The 25,591-nt window shown below is 35.0% G+C and overlaps 1 protein-coding gene and 2 long non-coding RNA genes across 3 annotated transcripts in view; 2 read left to right on the top strand and 1 right to left on the bottom strand.

Annotated features, from left to right (window-relative positions):
- The first annotated feature begins 3,109 nt into the window (after positions 1-3,109).
- The window catches only part of LOC132034314 (uncharacterized), a 66,483-nt gene continuing 44,001 nt past the window's right edge, over positions 3,110-25,591 (top strand). Inside the window, exons 1-2 of the long non-coding RNA XR_009409024.1 lie at positions 3,110-4,356; positions 4,417-6,264. This is a non-coding gene — a long non-coding RNA (uncharacterized LOC132034314). The remainder of the gene's footprint in view (positions 4,357-4,416; positions 6,265-25,591) is intronic.
- LOC132034312 (uncharacterized) lies at positions 9,190-19,711 on the top strand. Its single transcript, XM_059424620.1, has 2 exons — positions 9,190-9,580; positions 19,429-19,711. The coding sequence occupies exons 1-2, from the start codon at positions 9,285-9,287 to the stop codon at positions 19,436-19,438; spliced, it is 306 nt and encodes a 101-aa protein (XP_059280603.1). The 5' UTR covers positions 9,190-9,284; the 3' UTR covers positions 19,439-19,711.
- LOC132034313 (uncharacterized) lies at positions 23,920-24,833 on the bottom strand. Its single transcript, XR_009409023.1, has 2 exons — positions 24,347-24,833; positions 23,920-24,258 (listed from the first exon to the last, which is right to left on the bottom strand). It is a non-coding gene; the product is annotated as an uncharacterized LOC132034313 (long non-coding RNA).

Genomic DNA, 25,591 nt, shown 5'->3' with positions numbered 1-25,591 from the left:
ATAAAACAAGTATGGAGAGCAAAAAAGACGAAGTAAAAGGATCGGATGATTAATCGGATAAGAACTAGAAGAACGTGGATTGCTAAGGATTTGGGCCCAAGGCCAAAAAAGCTAAATCTTTTTCCCCTTTCCTTTATTTTTTTATAAACATGCTAATTTTATATGTTTACATCATTTTGTATGAACATTCATACTTGGAAATAATTGTGTATTATTGAAACCCTTTAGATCTTAATTGAAACCTTGCATAAAATAAATGATTGAAGTTGTTTTCAAAAACTGTTTTGGGCCTTGGCCCGGGTAAAGATAATAAAACAAAAGAAATTCCACTTAAACCCAAGTTGGGGAAGATGGCTTTGTTATGGAATATGGTTGACCTCTCTCTCTCTCTCTCTCTCTCTCTCTCTCTCTCTCTCTCTCTCTATATATATATATATATATATATATATATATATATATATATATATATATATATATATATATATATAATGATAGAATCATGACATTGGACCAAATTAGTGGAAGATCTAATTAAGAAAAATCTTAAGTGTGCTTTGGTCTGAAAATGAAGTGAAATTAATCCATTATAAACATTTTTTTTAAAGAAAAAATCAACTTTTCTTCTTTAAAAGATAAGTTTGCCAAAAAGTGGAGTTTTATGATTAGCAAGACAGTTTTAGCAATAAACTAAATATTTTTAGCAAATAATCACATTAATCACACATTCAAGCTCGTAGGTCAACCGTATTTTACGAATTCTTAATACTAGGATGCTTAAAACCTTTCCTAGGGGATCACCAGAACCCTTACCTCGAACTCTGATCAAAAAGGATTTTTTTCTTGTTTGATAAACCCTTTTAAACCCGGTTTTTTTAGTTTTCCTTAAATAAATTAGGTGGTGACTCTAAAATACTAAAATCCATTTAGAGCACCAACAACATCTTAGTAGTTTTTATGTGCATACGTGAAAAGTGAACCATAACAGTGATATAGTGTAGGTAAGATTTCACTGCTCTCAATGGATCGTCTTTGGGAACATAGCAAGCTGCTTTTATGTTAATCACACACTAAATGACATGAATTAATTGTTGATGATGACTAGTATTAGCAGAGATAGTTCTTTCCCTTAATGAGGCAACACAAAAAGATAAAAAATAGAAAATTGAGAACTTAAGTGGACTAGGTTTTGTTATGATGTGTAGAAAATATTTCATTTATTTTCCCCCGGAGGTTAGCTCAATTGTCAAAGGTTGAGGGTATTGTATCATAGGTCATAGGTTCGAGCCCTGCGCCAAGTGAACTAACTCTGGCATTTAAGGGAAGAAGGGCAGAGACGGGCCCATTATCCCCAAGAATAAAAAATGTTTACCAAAATATTACATTTATTTCAGTGAAGAAAAGTTGTCTTGGCGATTGTTGCATATGTGTGTCTTACTGTGAGGAGTTAGGTTTGCTCCACCTTCCGTCCCCAAGGTTTAGTTTTGCTTATTTAAGATGGGTGATTATTATAACTGATATTTAGTCACACGGAATTTGATCGACTAATGTTAGCGAACAATCTCAATATGTTGTATGTGAATGGAATTATCATGGTATTTTTAATTCACTGCTTAAACAGGCATGTGCATATTTAATGTAACACAAAGTCGGGATAAAAGAAGTCAATCATTAAATCGTAATGCATAATATCTAAATGTGTGCAATGTAGGTTGCTTATTCATTTAACTGTTCTAGTGTCATGTGATAAGGTTCATTTTACCATAGTGATGACTGAAGGATGAATTTATTTCTAAAATTGATTTGAAATTGATTGTTTCTTCCGTTTGGTTCATAAGACAGAGATGTAAGAAGTTAATGCCTATTGTGTTTTATCTACGTACAAAAAGGAAGAGCTCGGGTATAAACATTTAAAAAAGTCGCATTTACTAATGACACTTTGATTATAAAGTGTGTAATCCTGTATAAGTGTTGAAATTTAGACAAGCTCCTTAAGTTGAGGTACAGTGTTTTCTATGCAACTGTTTAGAGTAATGTGAAAGTCTGTTGTCTTTGTTGTGTTGTTATTCCAAATTTGAATATGCCAGCTTCAGAGTTTAGGATTTTGCGAGCATTTCACTTAAATGAAGGGATTGGGCATATAATTGAGTATCCGTTTCCCTCCCTTTCCTACCAGGATTGGAAATCCTATATTTTACATATCCATACGATTGAGTCCTTTAGTTTCCAAAATAGTGTAAAAAGAAGTGTTCGAATCATTGCTATTTGACTTGGACCTGTTCTAAAAAAGTTGAGGTATTTTGGAATTGTTTGTTGACACGGACAAAGTTAGGAAATTCTTGCTCCCATTGGACCATTTGTATCTATATGCATTAGGATCCCAATTCATGTACTATCTTTCTTTCGAATACTGATTACTAAGAATTTGAACAAAAAGTGGATACGGTTGTCGAAATGCAAGCACTGTGTAGTCTATTTGTCCATTTTTCTGTCTTAGAGCTAACGTTCGTTCACTAAATTACAAATGGTTCTGGTGAACATTAGCCATTTCTTAGTTCTCGGTCACTGCTCACCAGATGGACAGGACATTAGAAATAATAGACTATCTTCAATGCTCTTGTTATGGATTCACCCCTCGAATTGAAGGGCTAAAAGCTGAGCGGTGCATGAAGAGCAGAGAACTTTAGGGACCGAGAGGATAGTAAGTTGAAAGATATGGTGTGGACGAGGTATGAGGATCTGGGAAGCTAAAAGAGAAGGAGTAGGAGAATTCTATTCTCGGAAGGAAGTCTAGTTTTGCTTACTGAAGATCATGAGTGACTTTGTCGTGGAATCCAACTAAGAAAAGATTATCTTATTTATCATTTATGCTCTAAAATATTACAAGCAACAGAAAGCATGGTGTCCAAGCACAAAAGTAGACACGAGGTAAAATATTAGGAGAGTAAAATATCATCTAATTGTCACTCAGACCACTGGGCAAAAGAAAATAATACTAGAAAAAAGGGTCTGTGCACTCAGATTTTTTTTTCCGGGGGATGTTGGGGGGGGATGCAAAATAGTTACTACAAAAGTCCAGAAGCAAAAAGAGATGTTGGGTCCCCCATCTGTCCCGGGTACCTATGTTGGTGGAGGTAGAAAGTACCCCGTGGAATTATTCGAGGTTCGTAAAAGCTGGCCCAACCACAACAGCTAAAAAGAAAGATGTTATTCCCATTACCGATGTTCGGATTAAGACTAGAGACCTAATAGAGTTCGAAATATCTTAGCTTTGAGGATTGATTTGTAGCTGATAGTCCATGAAAATATCTTTTGTTCCTTTCATTCCAGATACTCCAAAACAATAGCAGCAGATATCATCTTCTTAATGGTGCTATCAACTTTCCATTTTGTCTCAGTCTAATTGTGCACAAGCTTAATAGTAGAGCATGAAAATATTGAGAAAATTAAGTCCTTGTAGAAATTGTTAAAAGCAAATGAATGTGATACATTCAGTTGAAAGGTTTCTGCTTAACCTTTCTAAAAAATAAACAACATTTTATAGCACAAGGATTTAGAGGGAATATCGTGAAGCTTTTAATGATTAATGGTTTCACTTCCAATCATAAGAAGGGTATGGAAATAAAAAGGGAAAACAAAAAGGGTAGGCATTGTTATTCTCAAACTTGAAGATAGGATCTTGCATCCGTTGCAATCCCTTTGGTGTTGCTTGCTTTCTCTTCTTCTTTCAGGTTTTGTGATGTGTGATGTCTGCATATGGAGCTTTGTGTCTGTTTCCTACTCCATCCACAGTTTCACACTTGCCTAAGTGAACTGCATTTGAAGTGATTGTCATTTGCAGATGAAATATACACACATTTAATTGCAAAATTTTATATTTAGCCGTGAAAAGTCATTTTTCGAGTCTCAATTCCTCTTCCAAAGGGAAGATAGTATAGCACGATAATTGATAGTATAGCAGGATAATTGCATGAGATATCAATTTGTTTTCTGTTATCCTTTCGTTAAGCTTTCCTGATTAATGACGAACACCTTCTCTTATTGCCAATTTCCTGTGTATGACCATTCAAAACTGCTATCATTTGTAATGAGGCTTTCCTATGTAACTATTTTGCAACAGTTTGTTGCTCTTTTATACAATACTTATACCAATAAAAAAAACTGCCTTCATTTGTAATATTAATGGCCTTAACTGCTATGCCTGCTGGGGTTTATAAAGGAGGATGTTCCAGCAGAGTTTTCTTCACCAACTATCTCGACTTGGCAGGGAGATTGCTACAACCACTATTTTCTTGCACCTTCCTGTGTGGACTACACACACCTTTAAGAATAATGCACTTGATGTAGACTTTTGGCAAGGTTTAGTGAATAAGATCATTGCTAGACTTTTTCGGACTCATGGTTAATTTGACAAATTAGTTTCAAAGGATGCCTGTGGTGTACTGGGAATGCATGAATGCCATAACGATTCTTGGTTTGACAACGCCAAATCTGGTCAGTGAAGGTAGCTGGAAAAAATAATTATATTTACCCAAAAAAAAAAAAAGTTGCTTTTCATGCAAAAAAATACTACTAAATTGTATTTATCTTCTTCAACTGTTGATGATGGTGTTTGTGTTGAGTTCCCACATCGGTGTGATGTGGATTATTAGCCCTTTTTTTTCTTGGAAATCCTCATCTCATGAGCTAGATTTTGGGGTTGAGTTAGATTTAAGGTTCATTTCTTAGAATTATTTGTCTCCTTTTTACATATGGACTTAGGGCAATTTTTATTGCTTAAGCAATGCTTTTGGGGTGGGGATTTTCATTTTTTAGTAAAAGGTGGAATCAGCAACACGAACAAGAGTTGAACTTCAGTATCAATTCAAAGTAAGGCCTAATTACTAGAGAAATTTATTGAAAGCATTATTGTCGGGACTCTTCTAACAAGCCATAGCTATAGTTTAGCTAATTACGGCTCGTAGCTACTAATTCCCTGTCATAGGTTGTATTTTGTTATATTCAATTTGGTCATTTTCAATTTGTTGTACAATTCGGTTGTATTTAAACAACAAAAATCCAAAAAAATATAGGGATAGTCATCTGTATTAAATTCATTGTATTCATTCTTAGCTACTTTTACACTATATTCAATTCGGTTTTATGCAAATAACAAAAGTTTCAAAAAGTACAGGAATTTGCCGAAAAAATCTCATTTGAAATATAGAAATAAAAACGAACATAGAGAAATAATATATTGTATTTATTATTTACACTCAAAAATAAAGAATACAGTCAAATCCCACCAAATCTGAGAAACAAGAAATAAAATACACTCAGATCTGAGAAATTCCGATCGTTTGGCCATGGATTTTGGCCAGAGATGATGACGGCGGTGGAGGTGATGAAGTCGATCTGGGACTCGAGTTTTCCGACGGTTTCACCAACAAAGGCAGTGGGCCTTACGATGATGAGAAAAAAGCAAGAAAGAGGAAAGCATATGATATTGTTCGTGGTGGGAGCTCATCAGACTTTGAATTTCGCCGAAGTGGCTCGAGCAGGCTTGGAGAAGGAGACGGTCAGATTTGAAGAAATGAGGGAGAATAAGGAGAATTTGTTCTCGATGTATTTTTCTCTCTGGTGTAGTATTTTCTTTAAATATATAGTATAGTTACGGTAGGTAATTAGATATAGAGTATAGCTATGGTAGGTAATTAATTTAAAATATAGTTACGGTAGGTAAATACCTCTTAGATGTTATCTACAACATGTAAAATTTTCTTATATTAAAATAAGCCCAAGGCCTAAGAAACACAAACCCAATACAATTAACTATTGAAATGGCTTTTATCCTACACAGAATAAAAAAGGAAAAATCACCCCTACAACTAAATAAGACCTTATATTATTGAATATATAGGTTAACCCTATTTACCAAATATAGTAAGGTTTTACATTTTATAACAGATTGGGAAAAAGGTGTGCTTGTGTGTGTAAACCTTCTTTCTTTCTTCTAGCAATTTAACACAAACTTGATTTATTTCAATGAATCTCAATCCGGAATATCCAAATTTTGATGGTCTGTCAATAGTGTGGCTTTGAATTTCTTCAAATTTCAGCTTCTAGAAACTCCAATGTCAGCCATTAAAGGACCTTAAAGCTCAAGTTCGAAAAATGAATTTGCCTCAAATGAACTTCGTTTTGAGTGGGTGATATCTCAAAAGAATAGGAACGCCAAGGAGAGCTTGAATCTAGCATTTGGGACTATTTGGGTAAGATTTGAGTTTAGTCCTAGTTTTTTGGCTTGAATTTTAGTCCTAAGTTTTTGTTGAAGTCTAAATATTGTATGACAATTGTATATAATATTAAGTTACAGTTGAATTGTATCAAATTTGATATATATATATATATATATATATATATATATTAAACTTGTATTCTAATTGTATGACAAGTTGTATGAAAATTGTATTATAAGTTTGTAAAATGTTGTAGTTTTATTAAATTTGTCTAAATATTGTATGACAATTGTATATAATATTATTGTAGTTGTATTAACTTTTCGAAACTAACATGAACTTTATCCTTATATATATATAAATTTATATATATATATATATATATATATATATATATATATATATATATATATATTATACAGATTTTATACATAAAATCGTGAGCGAGATATGAAGCGTGATTTATTCCAAACACCTAAAGAGAATTTTATATAATTTTTTCACAATTATATACGTATTTCATATCCATTTTATACAGTTCTTATAAACGAAATTGTGGACCAAATTCTAAACCTTGAGCGACATTTGAAGTGTGGTTTCGTATATGTTTTGGAAAAAAATTCCTACTATATTTGGTAAACAAAAATCTCCTACAACTTTCGATAAATATAAGTCGTACTTTAAATATATAAGTTTTTTTTTTTTCCCAATAAAAATGTAGCAAGCCATAGTGTAAGTTTTGTTTCCAATAAAGTTACCTCGATGTTCTCTATAGCAAAAAGATATACTCACCCATCTCACAATTCTCGTCATGTTTTTCATTTACATGCCTTTGAAAAAAATTATTAGGAGGGGTGTTTTACTCTTTTACCTTAATTTATGTCTTAAGATATAATCTCTCTTCGTTGAATATTTACTTTTTTTGTGTGGCACAATTGAGATATTTGTAGTATTCAATAATAGTTACTACTAAGAGTAAAATGGAAAAAAGATAATTAATTTTATCTTAAACTTCTAAAATAACAAGTATTTTGAGAAAGAATCTCGGCAAATGTAACAATGTTAAAACATGAATAACAACGGTTTGAGAATTCATATTTCTCAAACAAAAATATCCATCTCTCTTTTGTTTTTTTCAATTTTTCTCTTTTTGGATGGGCAAAATGAATAGGTGAAGCAAAGAAAGAAAGTCAAGAATTCATATCTCTCAAACAAAACATATCCATCTATTTCTTTTGTTTTTTCAGTTATTTTGGATAGGTTGGATTATGATAGGTAATGCAAAGAAAGATTGAGACCTTAATATTTTTAGTAGGACAACTGAACAAATTTTCACCCGATAAATAATAATGGTTGCCATTATTAATTTATCTTCAGTATATAACAAATATGCAATGTATATAAAGTAATCATCCATTGATTGTACAGACTAAAATATGTAAGAAATAAACATTAAAATTATTTTTGACATGAACTTTGCTAGATTGCTATGAAGGTAAAAATTCAAGGAAGCTAAGAATCTATTTTTCTATTATTTCTCAAACAAATTACCAATTTACTTCTTTTATGAGATTTGTTGTGAATTAGGTGATGCAAATGATGGAAGGTAGCAGGTGTTTGGTAAAATTTCTAACACTCACCTTCACCTAAGTGATACATAGGTTGTTCATGGTTCGATTTGGCTCGATTTTTCTTTAAAAAAAAAAAATCAATTAAGTTAGTTTTTCAAATATTGGAATCAAACTAAATCAATTAAATCTATTTTTCATCATTTCGATTTTGTTGTTTTGCCAGTTAATTTGATCTTTTATCGTTTTAAAATATGTGATAATACACTTCCAAATACATATTCGAGTGACTATATTCCAATATAACGCTACCAAACAATTACTCTTTAAGAAAAGAATGAATTATATATTTAATCAAGTTATATATGTAGTTATACAATAACATACCCAATATAATTTCATAAATGGGGCCTAGGGAGAGTGGCGTGTACGAAGCCTTAACCCTACTTTGTGAAGGTGAGAGGATGTTCCTGAAAGACTCTCGACTCAAGTAAAGCAGGTGTGAAAAGGAAATACAGTAGTGAAGAAGCTATTTTGAAAAATAATAAGAAAAGAACATTATCAACAAGTAACGCGATAACTGAAGCAAAGAAAACTACCGGTACTAACAAAATCAGAGAATAAGATAGTAAGAGAGTAAAAAGAATATCACTAATAAGGAAATTTGACAACGCTCTATTACCTACTAACCGTCTAAACTAATACTCGACCTCCAAATCCTCCTACCTAGGTTCATGCTCTCGGTAAGTTAGGTGCTTCATGTCTTGTTTAACAACCTCTCTCCAATATTTCTTCGACCTACCTCAACCTCTTTTCAAATCACCATATCCAACCCCTCACACCTCCTCACCGGAGCACCTGTATATGTAGCTTCCTCCCTAAAATTACAAGCATTGTCTAAGAATTTAGCCATTCTCCCGAACTTAATAAAACTCCTTACAATGAATTTTTTTAATGTAAAAAAATAATGATTAAAGAGTTCATTCAATTAAACAATGACGAATAATTAAAGGACTCAAACAATAAATCATTCTTAATATGAAAGAGATTCTTGGACTTATCAAAAAAAAAAAAAAGACCACATGTCAAAATAGTAAGTAAAGATAAAAAAAATAGATTACTATAAAGGCAAACACCTAAATTACAAATCAAGAGTGTAAAAGAATAATATATACAATAAATTTTTAAATATTTATGTAAAAATACATATATGCATGTGCAATTATAATTTTTAAATAGGTATTTATATAGTCAGTTTGGTTTGATATTTTCGCTTAAAAGCAACCAAATTTAATTTTGTCATTTAAAAATCAAAACCAAATTTTATATATATATATTTTTTTTCTCTTCGATTTGTGATCTTTTTATTTTTCCATAAACATCCCTCACTGATACATATGAGTGTTACAATTTGAATTATAACTTACAATTCAAGCTAAGAGTTGATCGTCTTTCAAAAACTGGAAAAACCCCAATTTCAGTACAAAACGAAACCCTAGAAATGATGAACTCAGTGGTGAAGCATGTATCAACCATCTTCAATCGACCCTTAAATCCAGTGCTACAACAATGGCGAGGAATAAGAGTGAAGGTGAGGAACAATAACTTAGACCAAGCTTTGTTTTTGATGCAGAGGAAAATGCAGTCTAGTGGAATGGAAAGGCTTATAAAGCGTGAACAGTTACATCATATCAAGAACTCGGAGAAGCGGGTGTTGGCTCGTAAGATTCTTGAACGTAAAATCCGTTCTCAAGAACTTGCTCGTAAGCTCAAATCCATCCTCATCAAGAAAGTCAGGTACTCCATCTGTTTCAATTTGTTTGTCTGGTTTTGACTTGGCACGGAGTTATAAGAAACAAAGTGAGACTTTTGAATCTTGTTTTGTGGTCTTAAATTAAAGATGGTTGTACTTCTTTAAATCTTGTTGTCTTAAACTTGCTAGGTAGAATGTTGGAATTGGAAAACTTACTGTGTATATAGAAAGATCCATTGTTTTTGGGACAGGCCAAAAAGAAAAGTAAGACACTAAAATTGGGATAGAGGGAGTAAAAAGTAATTTTTAAAATTATTTATGACGTTGCTATTCGATCTTTGTGGGATTCACATCGTATTTGAGCTTTGCATTGCTGGTTTAAGGTTCGGATAAAGGAGGAGTGATTGTTGTAGGATGAGTTTCAGTTTAAAAGTAGCACAATTGGAATGTAACGGTCTCAAATGGAGCAAACAGATATAGAGGATTCATATAGCCTGACCTAACTAGTTTAGGATTGAGGTGTAGGTGTTGTTTTTTATGTTGCTAAAGTAAGGAATGGTACTGGGAAGAGTAGACTAGCAATGTAGTAGATTTTTTTTTTTTTTGAACAGTTAACATATCTATTATCAACAAAGAAAATACACCAAAGGTGTACTTTCAGTGGTAATTACAAGTAGTAGTTAGAGAAAGCAAAACCTACCACCTATAGCCCTATAAACAATCTAGAATACTAGTTATATCCTCTGCCTCTTGGGGGAATTCATGAATACACCAAAAATAGAAAAATGCTAGACAATTCATCTTCAATTTATGGAAGGTGATATCTTTAAAGCATCTTTGATTCCTCTCCTTCCATATTGTCCACAAGATGCAAGCTGGAACAATCTTCCATCTCTCCTTATGGCCTGACAAATTACCATCTCTGTTCCAGCATGCCAGAACTTCAACTGTATTCCTTGGCATAGTCCAATTAAGCCCTCTCAAATTGATGAAGAACTGCCAAAGTTGTTCAGTCACTTTACAATAAAGGAAAAGATGGCAGCAAAACTGCTGGCAAGAATTTACAGAGGAAAGCCTCTTTACAAGTTGTGTAATGAACTCAAAAAGTCAACCATGGCTTCTGCATCATTAGCTATTGCCATGTTGCACCAAAAAAACAGTAAAGAAATGCATCTGTGCTTCAAACTAATTACAGATTCCTTTCTGCTATGAAACGTTCTTGAGTTTCTTTCCTTCCAAATACACCACCAGATGGCGGCAGGCAGTGTGTTCCAAGTTCTTAGTTTGCCTTTTCCCAGTCCTTTCACATGCCAGCATTGCAGAAGCTCGAGTGTAGTCTAAGGCATCACCAACTGACCCCCAAAATATTTAAGAGAAGATACCACATTTGTGAGGTGTAGGGGCAATGTAAGAAAAGGTGATTGACACTCTTCCCTTCCTTCTCACACAATAGACATCTGCTGCAGATTGTAATCCCTCCTTTCTGAAGATTTTCATGAGTTAAAACTGCCCCGTGTGCCACCAGTCACAAAAAGGCACCTTTGAAGGTCGATTGCTTTTTGTGACTGGCGGCACACGGGGCAGTTTTAACTCATGAAAATCTTCAGAAAGGAGGGATTACAATCTTTCTCCAGATGATTCTCCAAGGCTAGTTAGGAATGTTTTTAGATGATCTCATCAAGTTCTGGTAACAGATTCTAACCTTGAATTCCCCCTTTGCATCTCTTTTCCATATTAAAGTATCAGCTTTTGACTGGACCAGGCTTTGGCCATGTAGCTGAAGCAATAGGGAGGACACACTGTCAAACTCCCAGTCATTCTTATTGCGTCTAAAAGTGAGGTTCCAGCCATGCTTTGACCAGTAATCCGAGACAGTGGCATCGCGATGTTGTGCTAAGTTGAATAGTACTGGAAATTGCTCTTTTAATGGAGAGTGCCCGAGCCAAATATCCGACCAGAACTTTATCTTTCTAGCATTTCCAACTTTGAGAGCGGAGTTTGAATAGAAAGAGTGCCAATGTACGCTGATGTGTCGCCATATACCAGTCGTACCAGAAGAAGATGGTAGTTTGGTAGTCCAGGGATTAAGGAGACCGTACTTTGCACTAATAACATTCCTCCATAGTGCTTCTTCCTCTTGACTAAACCTCCAGAGCCACTTTTGCATTAAGCTGATGTTTCAGATTTTTTATCCCGAGGCCCCCAACTTTCCTGTCTTGTGAAACGACCTCCCGTTTCACCATATGAAAAGCTTTATGTTCCCTGTTACCTTTCCACAAAAAATCCCTTCGAATTTTATCCAGTCTTTTAGCTACATCGGCTGGTAAAGGAAACAAGGACATAGTGTAGGTGGGTAATGAGTCGAGCACGCTATTGATCAAAACAACTCTGCCTCCCAAGGAAAGATTGTTCCTTTTCCAGCTAGACAATTTCTTTTCACAGCGTTCTACTATATCATTCCATATTGTTACAGCTTTTGCTTTGGATCCAAGGGGTAGGCCTAGATATTTTGCAGGAAAGACTCCAACTTTACAGCCCATGATATCTGCAACTTCCTGGATGTTGGGTATTTCATTGACTGGATAAATAACACTCTTTGCGAAGTTTATATGGAGACCGGACACTGCTTCAAAGAGCAAAAGAATCAGTTTTAGATGATAAATTTGCTCCCTTTCTGGTTCGCAAAAGATTAAAGAATCATTGGCATATAGAAGATGAGTGATTTCCAGCTCCCCCTGATTTCTGATACAGGGGTTAAAACCCTTAATCCACCTGTGTTGTCCAGCTGTTACAAGCATCCTGCTCAAGCCTTACATAACCAAAGTGAATAAGAAGGGGGACAATGGGTCGCCCTGTCTTAGGCCCTTTTGAGTGGCGAAGAAACCCTTAGGAGAGCCATTTATGATGATGGATAATTTTACTGTTGAAATACAGTAGGATATCCATTTCCTCCAAAACCCATCAACTTTAGCATGTCTAAGAGGAAATCCCAATGCACATTGTCGAAAGCTTTCTCGATGTCTAGCTTACATAAGATTCCCGACTTCCCTTGCTTCACTCTGGAGTCTATACATTCATTCGCAATTAGTGCGGCATCCATTATTTGTCTACCCCGTACGAATGCCATTTGAGAAGTCGACACTAGTTTATCCATCACAATTTTAAGCCTGTTGGCCAGTAGTTTAGACAACACCTTGTAGAAACTACCAATTAGGCTTATTTGTCTAAAATCCTTCAATTCCTTTGCTCCGTTCTTCTTGGGAATTAGAGCAATATAGGATGCGTTCAAACTTTTCTCAGATCTTTCTTGAGTGTGAAAAATGTTGACTGCTGCAATGAGATCAGACTTTACAGTGTTCCAACATTTTTTGTAAAATTCCATAGTGAAACCATCCGGGCCCGGAGCCTTGTCACCGTTACAGTCTGTAATCACCCCCAAAATTTCTTCTTCATGAAAAGGCCTTTGCAACCACTGATTCTCTTCTGCTGAAATGGATGGCATGTATTCTTGAGCCCAGGAAGGTCTCCAGCTCTCTGACGAAGTGTACAGGGACTGGTAAAAACTCAAAATTTCATTGACAATGGCTTCCTCTTCTTCCAGCACTTGCCAATATGGTTAATTCTCTTGCGTGCATTTGCCATTTTGTGGAAGAATTTTGTGTTTTTATCCCCATGTTTGAGCCATAGACATCTTGATTTTTGTCTCCAAGATATCTCTTCAAGTCTTGCTATTTCATCCAGCTCCATTGAGATGTCCGCTTTAAGAACCATCTCGCTCTCATTTAGGATCCTATTCTCAGCCTCCCTATCAAACCACTGCACTTTCCATAAAATTTCAGCTTTTCTATGCTCTATTCTACCGAAAACATTCTGTTTCCACTCCTTCAGCTGCGTTTTGAGATGCTGAATTTTTTTTGCAACGATATGATCCGGGCTGCCTTGTATTACGCAGAAATTCCACCAATGTTCCACCAAATCCACAAAACCTTCATGTTCAAGCCACATATTTTCGAACTTGAAGTATGAAGGATTGCTTGACCACTGTCCTCATTGCAGCAAGAGGGGAAAGTGATCTGAAGTAATTCTTGGCATCACAGAATGTTTCATGTTCCTGAAATTGTCATCCCACCCTGCGGAGTATAAGAACCTGTCAATTCTAGACGCCGTGGAGCTATTAATTCCCCTGGTCCACGTATACTAACCACCATTGAGAGAGGGGTCAACTAAGCTCAAGCTCTTCTATAAAATCTGAGAAGTCTTCCATTGCTCTTGTGTATCTGTTGGAATGTTTCCTCTCCTCCGCGAATCTGGTGACATTAAAGTCACCACGGATCACCCAAGGCTCTGTGGATAAACCCTTGACTGCAGATAGTTCCAGCCAAACATTAGACCTATCGGCGTCATTTGTTGGTGCATAAACTCCGGAAAGAACCCATTCAAAACCAGTCAGCAGATTTTTGAAATGGACTGAGATGGAATGGAGACCCTTTAGAATCTCAGTGCCCAACCATGTTTCTTTTTCCCATATTATTGCTATACCCATACCCCCCCCCCCCCCCCCCCCCACACACACACACACACACAACCCCCAAGTACCTGCTGCCTCAAGTGCCAGATAATCAGCTCTCCGGCCCGGGCCTAACTGACGACCAAATTCTAATGGAAAGTTCTCCAACTTGGTTTCTTGGAGACAATAAAAATCAGCCTTCCACAACCTGAACACTGAATTTAATAAATTTCTCTTTTCTGGACAATTAAGGCCCCTAACATTCCATGGTAAGATTTTTAGCTTCATCTGTACATCAATTTTGGGACTCTCCTGCCTTTGCCTTCGCTTGTGCCCGCCTCATAATTAAGTCGACACTCCAAATTTTTTACTTCACGGTTCTCTTTAGGCTTCTGTCGAGGGCTGGGTGTTGCGTGACGCCTCTGAGATTGTCGACAATTCTCAATCTTTAATAGAAACTCAATAATCAGATCCTGGGCTCCTTCCATTCTAACTCCAAGTATTTTCCCCAGTTTTGGTGTATTCCTTTTGATCCCCGTGGACAAGTCTGAGTTAGTCACTGACGATAATGCTGGCTGGTCATCTGGTGCCCATTGAAGAAGAGGGGTTGGTTCGCAAGAACCAATAGCTAATGGTTCAATAGCTTCTTCCATCAAATTAAAATACTCTGCATGATTACCAGCCAGGGGAAAAGGCATAGGTGTAGAGGGTTCAAGGTCTGAATTGTGACATAGTGACAAGGATAACTGATGGTTGGATGATGCTGATTCATTAGAAAAAGATTTGTCGCATATAGATGGAGCAGCGAACAGAGAGAGAGGTAGAGATGGTATCGCTGGTTTGGGGTGCACAAACTTTGGGTTGGGATTGTTTTAAAATGGTGAGGGCATTTAGAGGTTGTAAAAGCTTGTGTTAAAACAGCTTGTTTGGCCACTAACCATGTAAAATATGCCACTTTGTATGGAATTTTAACTTTCCAGATCATCTTCCATGGCCAGAAACCAAGTTGAGGACTGATGTTACTGATTCATTTATAGGCAGATTTGACTGAGAATATTCCTTGCTTATCCTTCAACCAAACTAAACTGTCCACCTCATTGGAGTAATCCTTGAACTGTTCAAGGGTGTTGTAAAATCCTATCAACCTTTCCACTTCCCAATCATTGAGCATTCTCCTAAAGCTGAGGCTCCATCCTTGATTATCTCTAACTTCCAGGATTGTTGCCTTCTGCTGTTGATTCAGAATGTAAATATCAGGGAACAAACTCTTCAGGGATTGTTAACCTACCCAGACATCATTCCGGAAAGATGTCTTCCCACCATTGCCTACTTTTATCTTTGAATTGTGCCATAGTCTAGGCCACTGGTTCCTGATAGTTTTCCACAGCCCAACACCATATGGATTCTTTACTTCCTTTGTTATCCACTGATTTTCCATCCTATATCTGGACATAATCGTTTCTTTCCATAAGGATTGTTCCTCTAAAGCAAATCTCCATAACCATTCCCGCAGAAGGCTCTGATTCTGTAACCTCAAGTTCTTAATTCCCAATCCACCCCCCCGCTTGCTAGTGATAACTGTACACCAATTTACGAGGTGATGCTTCTTTGTCTCACAGTTTCCTTGCCATAAGAAATTCCTTCTCAAAGTGTCGAGCTTCTTGATGACCTCAACTGGCATGGGGATTAAAGACATCATGTAGGTTGGCAAGGCATCTGGTACACTGTTGATCAAAGTTACTCTACCTCCGAGTGAGAGATATTGACTCTTCCAGTTTACCAATTTTTTTTTTGGTTCTCACATTTCTCCAAGACTGCATTCCAAATATTCATGGATTTACTCTTTGCTCCCAGTGGCATGCCAAGGTATGTAGTGGGTAAATCTCCTACTTTTCCTCCCAGAATGTTGGCCAGCCTATTGATACCTGGAACTTCATTGACTGGATACACAAAACTCTTCTCCCAATTGATGTGGAGCCCAGAAATAGCTTCAAAAAGGATAAAGATAACTCTTAGCTGCTTCAATTGATCGCTCTCTGCATCACAAAAAACTAGTGTATCATCAGCGTATAAAAAGCAATGTAGTGGATTTTATTAGTGCCAATCGACTGTGTTCGGCAGATAGCAAGAAACTTCTATGATAAGCACAAACTAGATGACATGAATTGATTGCTAATATCGACTAGAATTCAAAAGATAGTTCTATTCCTTATGGAGGCCATTCGGCAAAGTAGAAAATAGAAACTTGAGAACTTGAAGCTGACAATTTCGTGCTGTGATAAAGTTGGAAAGGTTTCACTGCTCTCAGTGGATCGTGCCGGTAACATAGCAAGCTGCTTTTATGTTAATCACACGCTAAATGACATGAATTAATTTTTGATGATGACTAGAATTAGCAGAGATAGTTCTTTCCCTTAATGAGATAAACACAAAAAGAGAAAAAAAAATAGAAAATTGAGAACTTAAGTGGGCCAGTTTTTGCTATGATGTGTAGAAAATATTACATTTATCTCAGTGTGAACTGTGAAAGAGTTGGCTTGGCAATAGGGCTTCAACTGCTTAGAGCGGATTGTTGCATATGGGTGTCTTACAGGAGTTAGAGTTTGCCCCACCTTCCGGTCTAGTTTTGCCTTATTAAGATGGGTGAAAATTGTGAGGTTTATTCGCCAAGGGTTGATTGACTCATGTCAGCGAACAATCTCCAATTTGTTGTAAGTGAATGAAATTATCATGGTATCTATGATTCACTTTTTAAACAAGCATGCATATCTAATGTAACACAAAGTGGGGATAAAAGGAGTCAAACACTAAATCATAAGGCAAAGTAAGATCTACATGTGTGCAATGTAGATCATTGAACTATTCTAGTGCCTTGTGATAGGGTGCAATTTACAATAGTGATGAATGAAGGGCTAATTTATTTTTGAAATTGACTGTTTTCTCTGTTTGGTTCATAAGACAGAGACTTAGTTTAACCTATGTACAAAACGGAAAAGCTAGGTATACATAAATATTAATAGAAACCGCATATACTATTGAGACGTTGATTTTGAAATGTGTACTCCTGTATAAGTGTTGAATTTAGATAAGTAACTTGAGTTGAGATACAGTGTTTTCTATGCAAGTGCTTAGAGTAATGTAAAAAAAATCCACTGTCTTTGCCGTGTTATTATTCCAAAATTGACTATGCTGGCTTCAGATTTTAGAATTTTGTGCTATGTTGCTCGGACTCGGGTGCGGGTGTCGGATACGGGTACGGATCTAGAGGTCGGATTCGTCACGATCTAAATTTTAAGATACGAGGGTACGGATCCCCACGGATCGGGTGCGGGGATTCGGCAAAAAATAATTCAAAATCCTAAAAATAGAGTTATAAAACCTAAATTTTGAGATATTATGTGGAAAGCTTGAGGAGAAAATATTGATCAAGAGGAGAATCTTGGAAGGAGATAAAAGGAAAACGAGTGACATAGAAATTTCTATATACAAGTTATTCTATTTTCTTCAATTTCACCATAGCTTTTTGTTTTGATTACATAAATCATTGAATTTGTCCGGAATTCCTCCCTCGATTTTGGTCAAAGTCCCCAAAATTGGTTGACCAGATCGGGTACGGATCCCACACCCACACCCACACCCATGTCGTGTCGACACGGGTGCGGCACCGAAAGTGAAGAGTCCGAGCAACATAGATTTTGCGAGCATTTCACTTAAATGAAGGGATTGGCCACATGGAGAAATGCAAGCAGTGCGTAGTCTATTTGTTCAATCTTTCTGTCTTGGAGAAAACATTAATCCACAAAATGACTAAAATGATTCTGGTGAACATTAGCCATTTCTAGTTCTCGGTCACTGCTCATGTCTTCGGTGCTCTTTTTCTGGATTCACCTCTCCGATTGAAGGTCCAAAAGCTGAGCAGTGCTTGAGAGGAAAAAAAACTTTAGAGCCTAAGGGGATAGGAAATGAAAGTGAAAGGTATGGCAGGGTCGAGATCATGAGGATTTGGCAAGCTAAAAGAAGAGGAGGAGGAGCTTTCTATTCTTGGAGGAAACCTAATTTTCCCCAGCTTTTCTTACTGAAGATCATGAATGCATGTTGTGTTTTCCACCTGCTGCAGTAGGAGGAAGCAATTGATCGCATTTTCAGTCCCTCTTCCCAAAAGACTTCAATTTTTTAAACAAACCCCTCCGGCCCATGAAAATTTGAGAACTCTAGATTCATCAGTACCTGTTTTAGGGGACTGCTAAGAGGTATGCCAACTCATTGGATGAGTAGTTTCTAGCCGATTACCTTGCCCGGTTAGGAGAACAGTTAGAAGTAGGAAAAGATGCCGACACCAAACAGTTGAATTCTCCTTCGCTATCCAAGTAATAAAAGATTATCTTGTTCATCATTTATACTTTAAAATATTAGGGGCAGGTGGGCAACAGAAAGCCTGGTGTCCAAAGACAAAAGTAGACACCAGGTAAAATAGTAGTAGAGTATGTCATCTAATTCTCATCAAGACCACTGAGCAAAAGGAAAAAAAGGGGAGAAAAGATCTGTGCACTCTGATGTTTTGTCTAGCTAACTGATTTATTCCTTTTTGTGTCACTTTAATTGTGCACAAGTTTAATTCGTAGAGCATGAAAATATTTGGAAATTAAGTCTGTAGAAACTGTTAGAGCAAATGAAAGTGATGCATTCAGTAGAATGTTTTCTGCTTAATCTTTCCAAAAATAAACAGCATGTTATAGCACATGCACACGGGTTTTGAGGGAATACTCTGAAGCTTTTAATGAGTATCGACTGAAGGTTTCACTTCCCATTCATAAGAGTGTAGAAAAGGGAAAAACAAAAAGGGTAGGTACTGTTAGTCTCAAACTTGAAGACTGTATCTTGCATCGGTTACAATCCCTTTTGGTGGTGCTTGCTTTTCCTTCTTCTTTCAAGTTTTGTGATGTGTGCGTATGGAGCTTTGTTTCTGTTGCCTACTACATCCACAGTTGCCTAAGTGAACTGCATTTGAGATAATTCCCATTTTCAGATGAAATCTATGCAAAGTTAAATTTCGAGCCGTGAAAAGTCATTTTTTGGTTCTCAACTCTTCTTCCAAAGGGAAAACTATACAGCAGATGTTACCATTTTCAAAAACAAAAACTATTTAGCAGGATAATTGCCGAGACATGAATTTGTTTCCTGTTCTCGTTTCTTGGATCTTGAAGCACTTTCATTGAGGCTGGCGGCTGATATATTTTTGCATGATTCTTTGTATTTTCATTTTTTTTCGAGCTTTCCTACTGATTAAGGTCGAAAACTCTTTTATCTTGTTGCCAATTTCCTGCATGCGACCATTCAAAACAGCTTTATTTGTAATATTGACTTCCCTAACTGCTATGCCTGCAGGGGCCTATGAAGGAGGATGTTCCAGCAGAGTTTTCTTCACCATCCCAATTTGGCAGGATGGTTGCTACAATCACCATTTTCTTGCACCTCCCTACATGGACTACACCTTTTGAAATAATATTTGCCTTTTGTTGATTTTCTATTAGATTTCTCATACACTCAGATCTAAAATTATGGCGAAGGTTAGGGGAGAAGATCATTACTAGTTTTCTTCTCTTCTTTTTTCCATCTTCTGGTTCTTCTTCGGACTAATGGTTAATTTGACAAATTAGTTTGCATAGAATGTGTGTCGTGTATGGGAATGTATGAATGGCCATAACGATTCTTGGTTTGACAAAGCCAAATCTGTTCCGGGAAAGTAGCTTGGAAAAATGATATAGTAATATTTACAAACAAAAAAAAGAGTGACCCTTCATGCCAAATATTACTTAAAAAAATGCACGGAATCTTCTTCCAGTGTTTAAGATGGTATTTGAGCAATGCTTTTGTAGAGGTCAAAGAGCGTTAAGACGCCTCCATAAGAGAGAAAACCCAATACAATTAACTAGTATTAGAGTGGTTCTTATCCTACACAAAGAATGAAAAATGCAGCATAGGCATAGTGTAAGTTTTGTTTCCAACAAAGTTACCTCAATGTTCTCTTATATAGCAAAAACATAAGTAAAAACTCCTTGGCAAATGCAGCAATGTCAAAACATGAATAACAAGAGTCCGGAACCAAAATAACCCCAAAAAAAAGGGTATGAACCAAAATACCCCAGGAAAAAAAAGAGGTACAAAAGTACCTTTAACGCATGATTTCATGCGTTAAAGGACTTGACGGAGACGGACCCGTTAAGTCCTTTAACGCATGATTTTCATGCGTTATTGGATGCTCTTTTTTTTTTTTTTTTCTTTCTTTCTTTCTTTTCTTTCTTTCTTCCTTTCTTTCACACTTTTTTTACATATTTTAGCCATAGATTAATCATGCTTCGAGACTCTAAAACTTGAATATTTTATATAGAATCCTATTTATTTTTGTGCGATTAATAAGGTAGGCTCAACACATCAAGGATACACAAAATTTCGGATTGTCGTTTTAGTGGTTGAAAAGTGCTCAAAGTCCATTTTTGTTTGAAGACTTGTTGTCATTAGCTTTAAGTTATTTATGTTTTAGGGTTTCGTGTTATTTTTATATTAATGCGTAACTTTATTTTGACAATTTCACAAATAAATAAATTAACAATAAATAAAAAATTAACAAATTAATAATCCAAAATCAATTAACAAAATATTAATTCATAATCAATTATTTCTGTTTAATAATTTTTTTTTTCTTTTCTTGCGTTATACCCTTCAACACCCAACTAATTTTAGTCCGCAACTTAAATAACTCCAAAAGTGGGTTTGGGTATCAAAATAATCCATTAACGAATAACGAACAATAAGCTAAATCCTGAATAACGAACGATAAACTAAATCCTGAATAACAAATGATAAGCTAAATCCTTAGTTTTGGATTGAACATCATTAACATAATTTCCGAAAAGGATTAGTTAGTTAACATAATTTTTGACGAAGGATTAGTTAGTTAATATAAAATTTTGTTCGTTATTACTTTAACTATATGAGTTAAGTAAATTATAATCAACAATACAATATCATGGATTATTCAAAATAACTAACTAAATCCTCCATAACTTATCCTAGTTGAGTAAGTTCTAATTAGATATAAAATTTTAGTTAATTTCAAGAATAATGAATAATTTAGTATTTACAAATACGACACCTCCATGGATCTCTGTTAATTATTTATTAATTATGGCATTGTTAATATTTGTTAATTATGTCATTGATAATATATTTATTTCTGAAATTATTTTTCCCATGTTAATTACTTGTTTATCCCATGTTAATTATTTGTTAATTAGTTCGTTTTTTACTAATAATATCTTCTCAACGCTCCCGCCGAGGTTTGATCCCTGATGGATGAGATAAAAAAAATTCAAAAGCCAAAGGCTTTACCACCAATCCAAGTTGGTTAAAGTAACAATGTAGACACTTTTTATTATTTTGTATGTTCACTAATGCTATCTAACTTGTTTTCTTAAATTGAATTTGGAACCTTGAAATTGACATTGAAAACATCATTATCACGGGATTATGGAATTGAAATATATTTTTCGCCCTCAGATTTAAAAAAGAAATAAATGAAAATTGCGCACGAATTTGGGAGAAGATTGAAATTGAATGGGATAACAGACGTTTTTGGAAAATTCGGGGCGGGCGAACAGCCTTGCGGCAGTTCAGACGCATAGATCTGGAAAAAATACCCAAAATCAAAAAAAAATCACATCAAATGGACATCCGAGCGCAAAGTTATGACCATTAAAAATTTCACCAACTTACAAATAAATTAGTGCGCAAAAGGTTTTTTAATGGGTTATTTTGGTACCCAAATCCACTTTTTGGGTTATTTAAGTTGCGGAGTCCAATTAGTTGGGGGTTGAAGGGTATAACTCAAAAAAAAAAAAAATTACACATAAATAATTGATCATGAATTGATATTTTGTTAATTGATTATAAAAATAAAGTTATAATCACTAAAAATAAAGTTACGCATTAATATAAAAATAATGCGAAACCCTAAAACATAAATAACTAAAAGCTAATGACAACAAGTCTTCAAACAAAAATGACATAATTAACAAATAATTAACATGGGATAAACAAGTAACTAACATGGGAAAAACAATTTCAGAAATAAATACATTAACAATGACATAATTAACAAATATTAACAATGCCATGATTAACAAATAATTAACGGAGATCCATGGAGGTGTCGTATTTGTAAATACTAAATTATTCATTATTCTTGAAATTAACTAAAATTTTATATATAATTAGAACTTACTTAACTAGGATAAGTTATGGAGGATTTAGTTAGTTATTTTGAATAATCCATGATATTGTATTGTTGATTATAATTTACTTAACTCATATAGTTAAAGTAATAACGAACAAAATTTTATATTAACTAACTAATCCTTACTCAAAAAATTATGTTAACTAACTAATCCTTTTCCGAAATTGTGTTAATGATGTTCAATCCAAAACTAAGGATTTAGCTTATCAATTCTTATTCAGGATTTAGTTTATTGTTCGTTATTCGAGATTTAGTTTATTATTCGTTATTCGGGATTTAGCTTATTGTTCGTTATTCGTTAATGGATTATTTTGGTACCCAAACCCACTTTTGGAGTTATTTAAGTTGCGGACTCCAATTAGTTGGGTGTTGAAGGGTATAACGCAAAAAAAAAAAAAAAAAATATTACACAGAATAATTGATTATGAATTAATATTTTGTTAATTGATTATGGATTATTAATTTGTTAATGTTTTATTTATTTGTGAAATTGTCAAAATATAGTTACGCATTAATATACAAATAACACGAAACCCTAAAACATAAATAACTTAAAGCTAATGACAACAAGTCTTCAAACAAAAATGGACTTTGAGCACTTTTCAGCCACTAAAACGACAATCTGAAGTTTTGTGTATCCTTGATGTGTTGAGCCTACCTTATTAATCGCACAAAAATAAATATGGTTCTATATAAAATATTCAAGTTTTGGAGTTAATCTATGGCTAAAGTATGTAAAAAAGTGAGAAAGAAAGGAAGAAAGAAAGAAACGAAAGAAAGAAAAAAAAAAAAAAAAGAGCATCCAATAACGCATGAAAATCATGTGTTAAAGGACATAACGGGTCCGTCTCCGTCAAGTCCTTTAACGTACGATTTTCATGCGTAAACCGCATTTTTGTACTTTTTTTTTTCCTTTGGATTTTGGTTCATACCCTTATTTTTTTGGGTTATTTTGGTTCCGGACTCGAATAACAACGGGCTAAGGATTCATATTTCTCAAGCAAAAATATCCATCCATTTCTTTTGTTTTTTCATTTCCTTTGGAATGGTTGCGCTGTGAGTGGGTGATGCAAAGAAAGATGGATCTTAACATTTTTAATTGGGCGGATGAAATATGATTTCATCCGAACAACCTTTACAGTTTGTAGCTCGCTATCGTTGTGTACTCATTGTATAACACAAGTGTATAATTGATGTAAAACGTACACACGAATTACACAGTAAATATACTGACTAAAATTTGTAAAAAATAAAAATTAAAGTTATTTTTTGTTGTGTACTTTGTTGGGCTGCTGTGTAGTAGGCCAGTTCATCTGTCAGAATGGATCGGGTTTGTCACATTTCGAACTAATAGTTTCGGTTTTCAAATTTTGTAAAATGCAATCCGAATTCAATCCAAATTAACCTCTAATCGGATCAGATTTTTAATGTTTGTTTTGGGTAAACATTTCGGAGCAGATTGTACGCCTTATTAAGATGCTATAGCACTGCTGCAACACGCCAACATCCCAATACCTAGTTCATAATCTTCATCAACCAATGTCTAATAAATTTTATTAAACAAAATCATCAATAAAAAAAACTGAAATTTCAAACAGATGTCTAATAAACTGAAAGGCAACAGGCCAACGCCCAGTTCATAATCTTCATCAACCAATATATAATAAAGTTCATTAAACAAAATCATCAACAAAATAAACTGAAATAATCAACAAAGTAAACAAAAAGGAAGACAAATATATCACAAATGAAATGGTCACTGCGGCTTTATAGGAATAATGATCATAATCTAGATAACCTTAAACCGCTGAGGCCATTGTTTCTTTCTGTATGCAGCCATGAGAGCTTTCTCCGACCTTGTTCCAATAAAATCACAGAATGATAGACCCACCATTCCTTTCTCAAATCTCAAGTGAAGAGCACTAGTTTTGAAAAATATTTTAAGTTCCATTATAGATCAAAAGAAGCGAAATAGCATATTTAACAGTAGGTACAAGCATAATAACTCACATGAAAGGATTTGAACTACCAGTGCGGTTTCTCATCCTTGAAATGAGTTGATCAGCCATCTGCTCAATCTCAGGAAGGAACTTCAGAGCATGATAGTTGATCCTGCACATCAGCCTGTTTATCTCTGGAGGAACATTGTCACACCTAAATGATACGCAATTAGTTTATCAGGTCAATTAAAGCAGTATGGGAATCCAGTTACCCAAGTCGATTGACAAAAGGTTTTAGTGACATTATCTTCTTCTCCTTGACGCGTGGCAAACATTATCTAATTAGAGCTCTGCTGAAGCCTACTTGGGGATGTTCTTGACTGTACGCCTAGCAAGCATTGTATAAGCTTTAGAAACACAAATGCAAAACGTAACACACTGTTGTAAATGAAATTGCAACTATGTGCTCACGTTCAGCAACTACTAGGAACAATAAAATGTTTCTCTTATAAGAATGTATTCGAAGATCGCAAATTTGATCCTATAAGAAAGTTTTTTTTTATTTTTATATAAGGTAATCCTATAAGAATGTTTTACACAAATGCTGACAACTAAAGATACAACAATTTGCTTTTTTCATATTCCTTTATGAAGCAATAAAAGATCTAACAAGCAGGGCTGGTGGAGTTTATATACCATTACAAAACAAAAAGGTTTACATCACAAAGTTGAAAACTTGACAGGGTCTTAAATATTTGATACAAGTAAATGCAACCGATGAGTTTTGGCTAGTCCTTGGAATTTGATAAAATTACAAGTAGGGAAAGGTGTCATATATTAGGGCAGTAATATGGTTCATGCAAGATGAGTTCATGCGTATCTGACATCTGTTATTTAATATCTGCCTATTTTTATATGGAAAGGATCCTCCAAAAACACAAAATCGGCTAGAAACTGAACGCATCACTATCAGATCCAAATCCATATTCAGTACTCCTTCTAAGTCAATGTAACATTGCAACTACACCACGACAGCGCGGCTGGGGATCTTATGAGGTTAACTTGAATTTGTACAACACTATGTTGATTAATCTTGTCAGGAAATTCATAGTTAGAACTATTTAAGAAAACTATACTTAGAGCGGCTGCATGAAAATGAAACTAGCATTCAAATATAAAATGCTAAGCAAGCTAGGAGATCATACCTTATGCTTGTGAACAACTCACTTTTGTTAGTAAACCACTCTGGGATATCGCGAACTATTCGCACATCATAGGGTTTCCAAATTATGGAAAAGGGACCAGTCTTAGATAG

Source organism: Lycium ferocissimum, chromosome 10 (genome assembly GCF_029784015.1).
Source record: "Lycium ferocissimum isolate CSIRO_LF1 chromosome 10, AGI_CSIRO_Lferr_CH_V1, whole genome shotgun sequence".
Taxonomy (NCBI): Eukaryota; Viridiplantae; Streptophyta; class Magnoliopsida; order Solanales; family Solanaceae; genus Lycium; species Lycium ferocissimum.
Note: the sequence above shows the minus strand (reverse complement) of the source record. Positions and strands in the feature narration are given on the sequence as shown.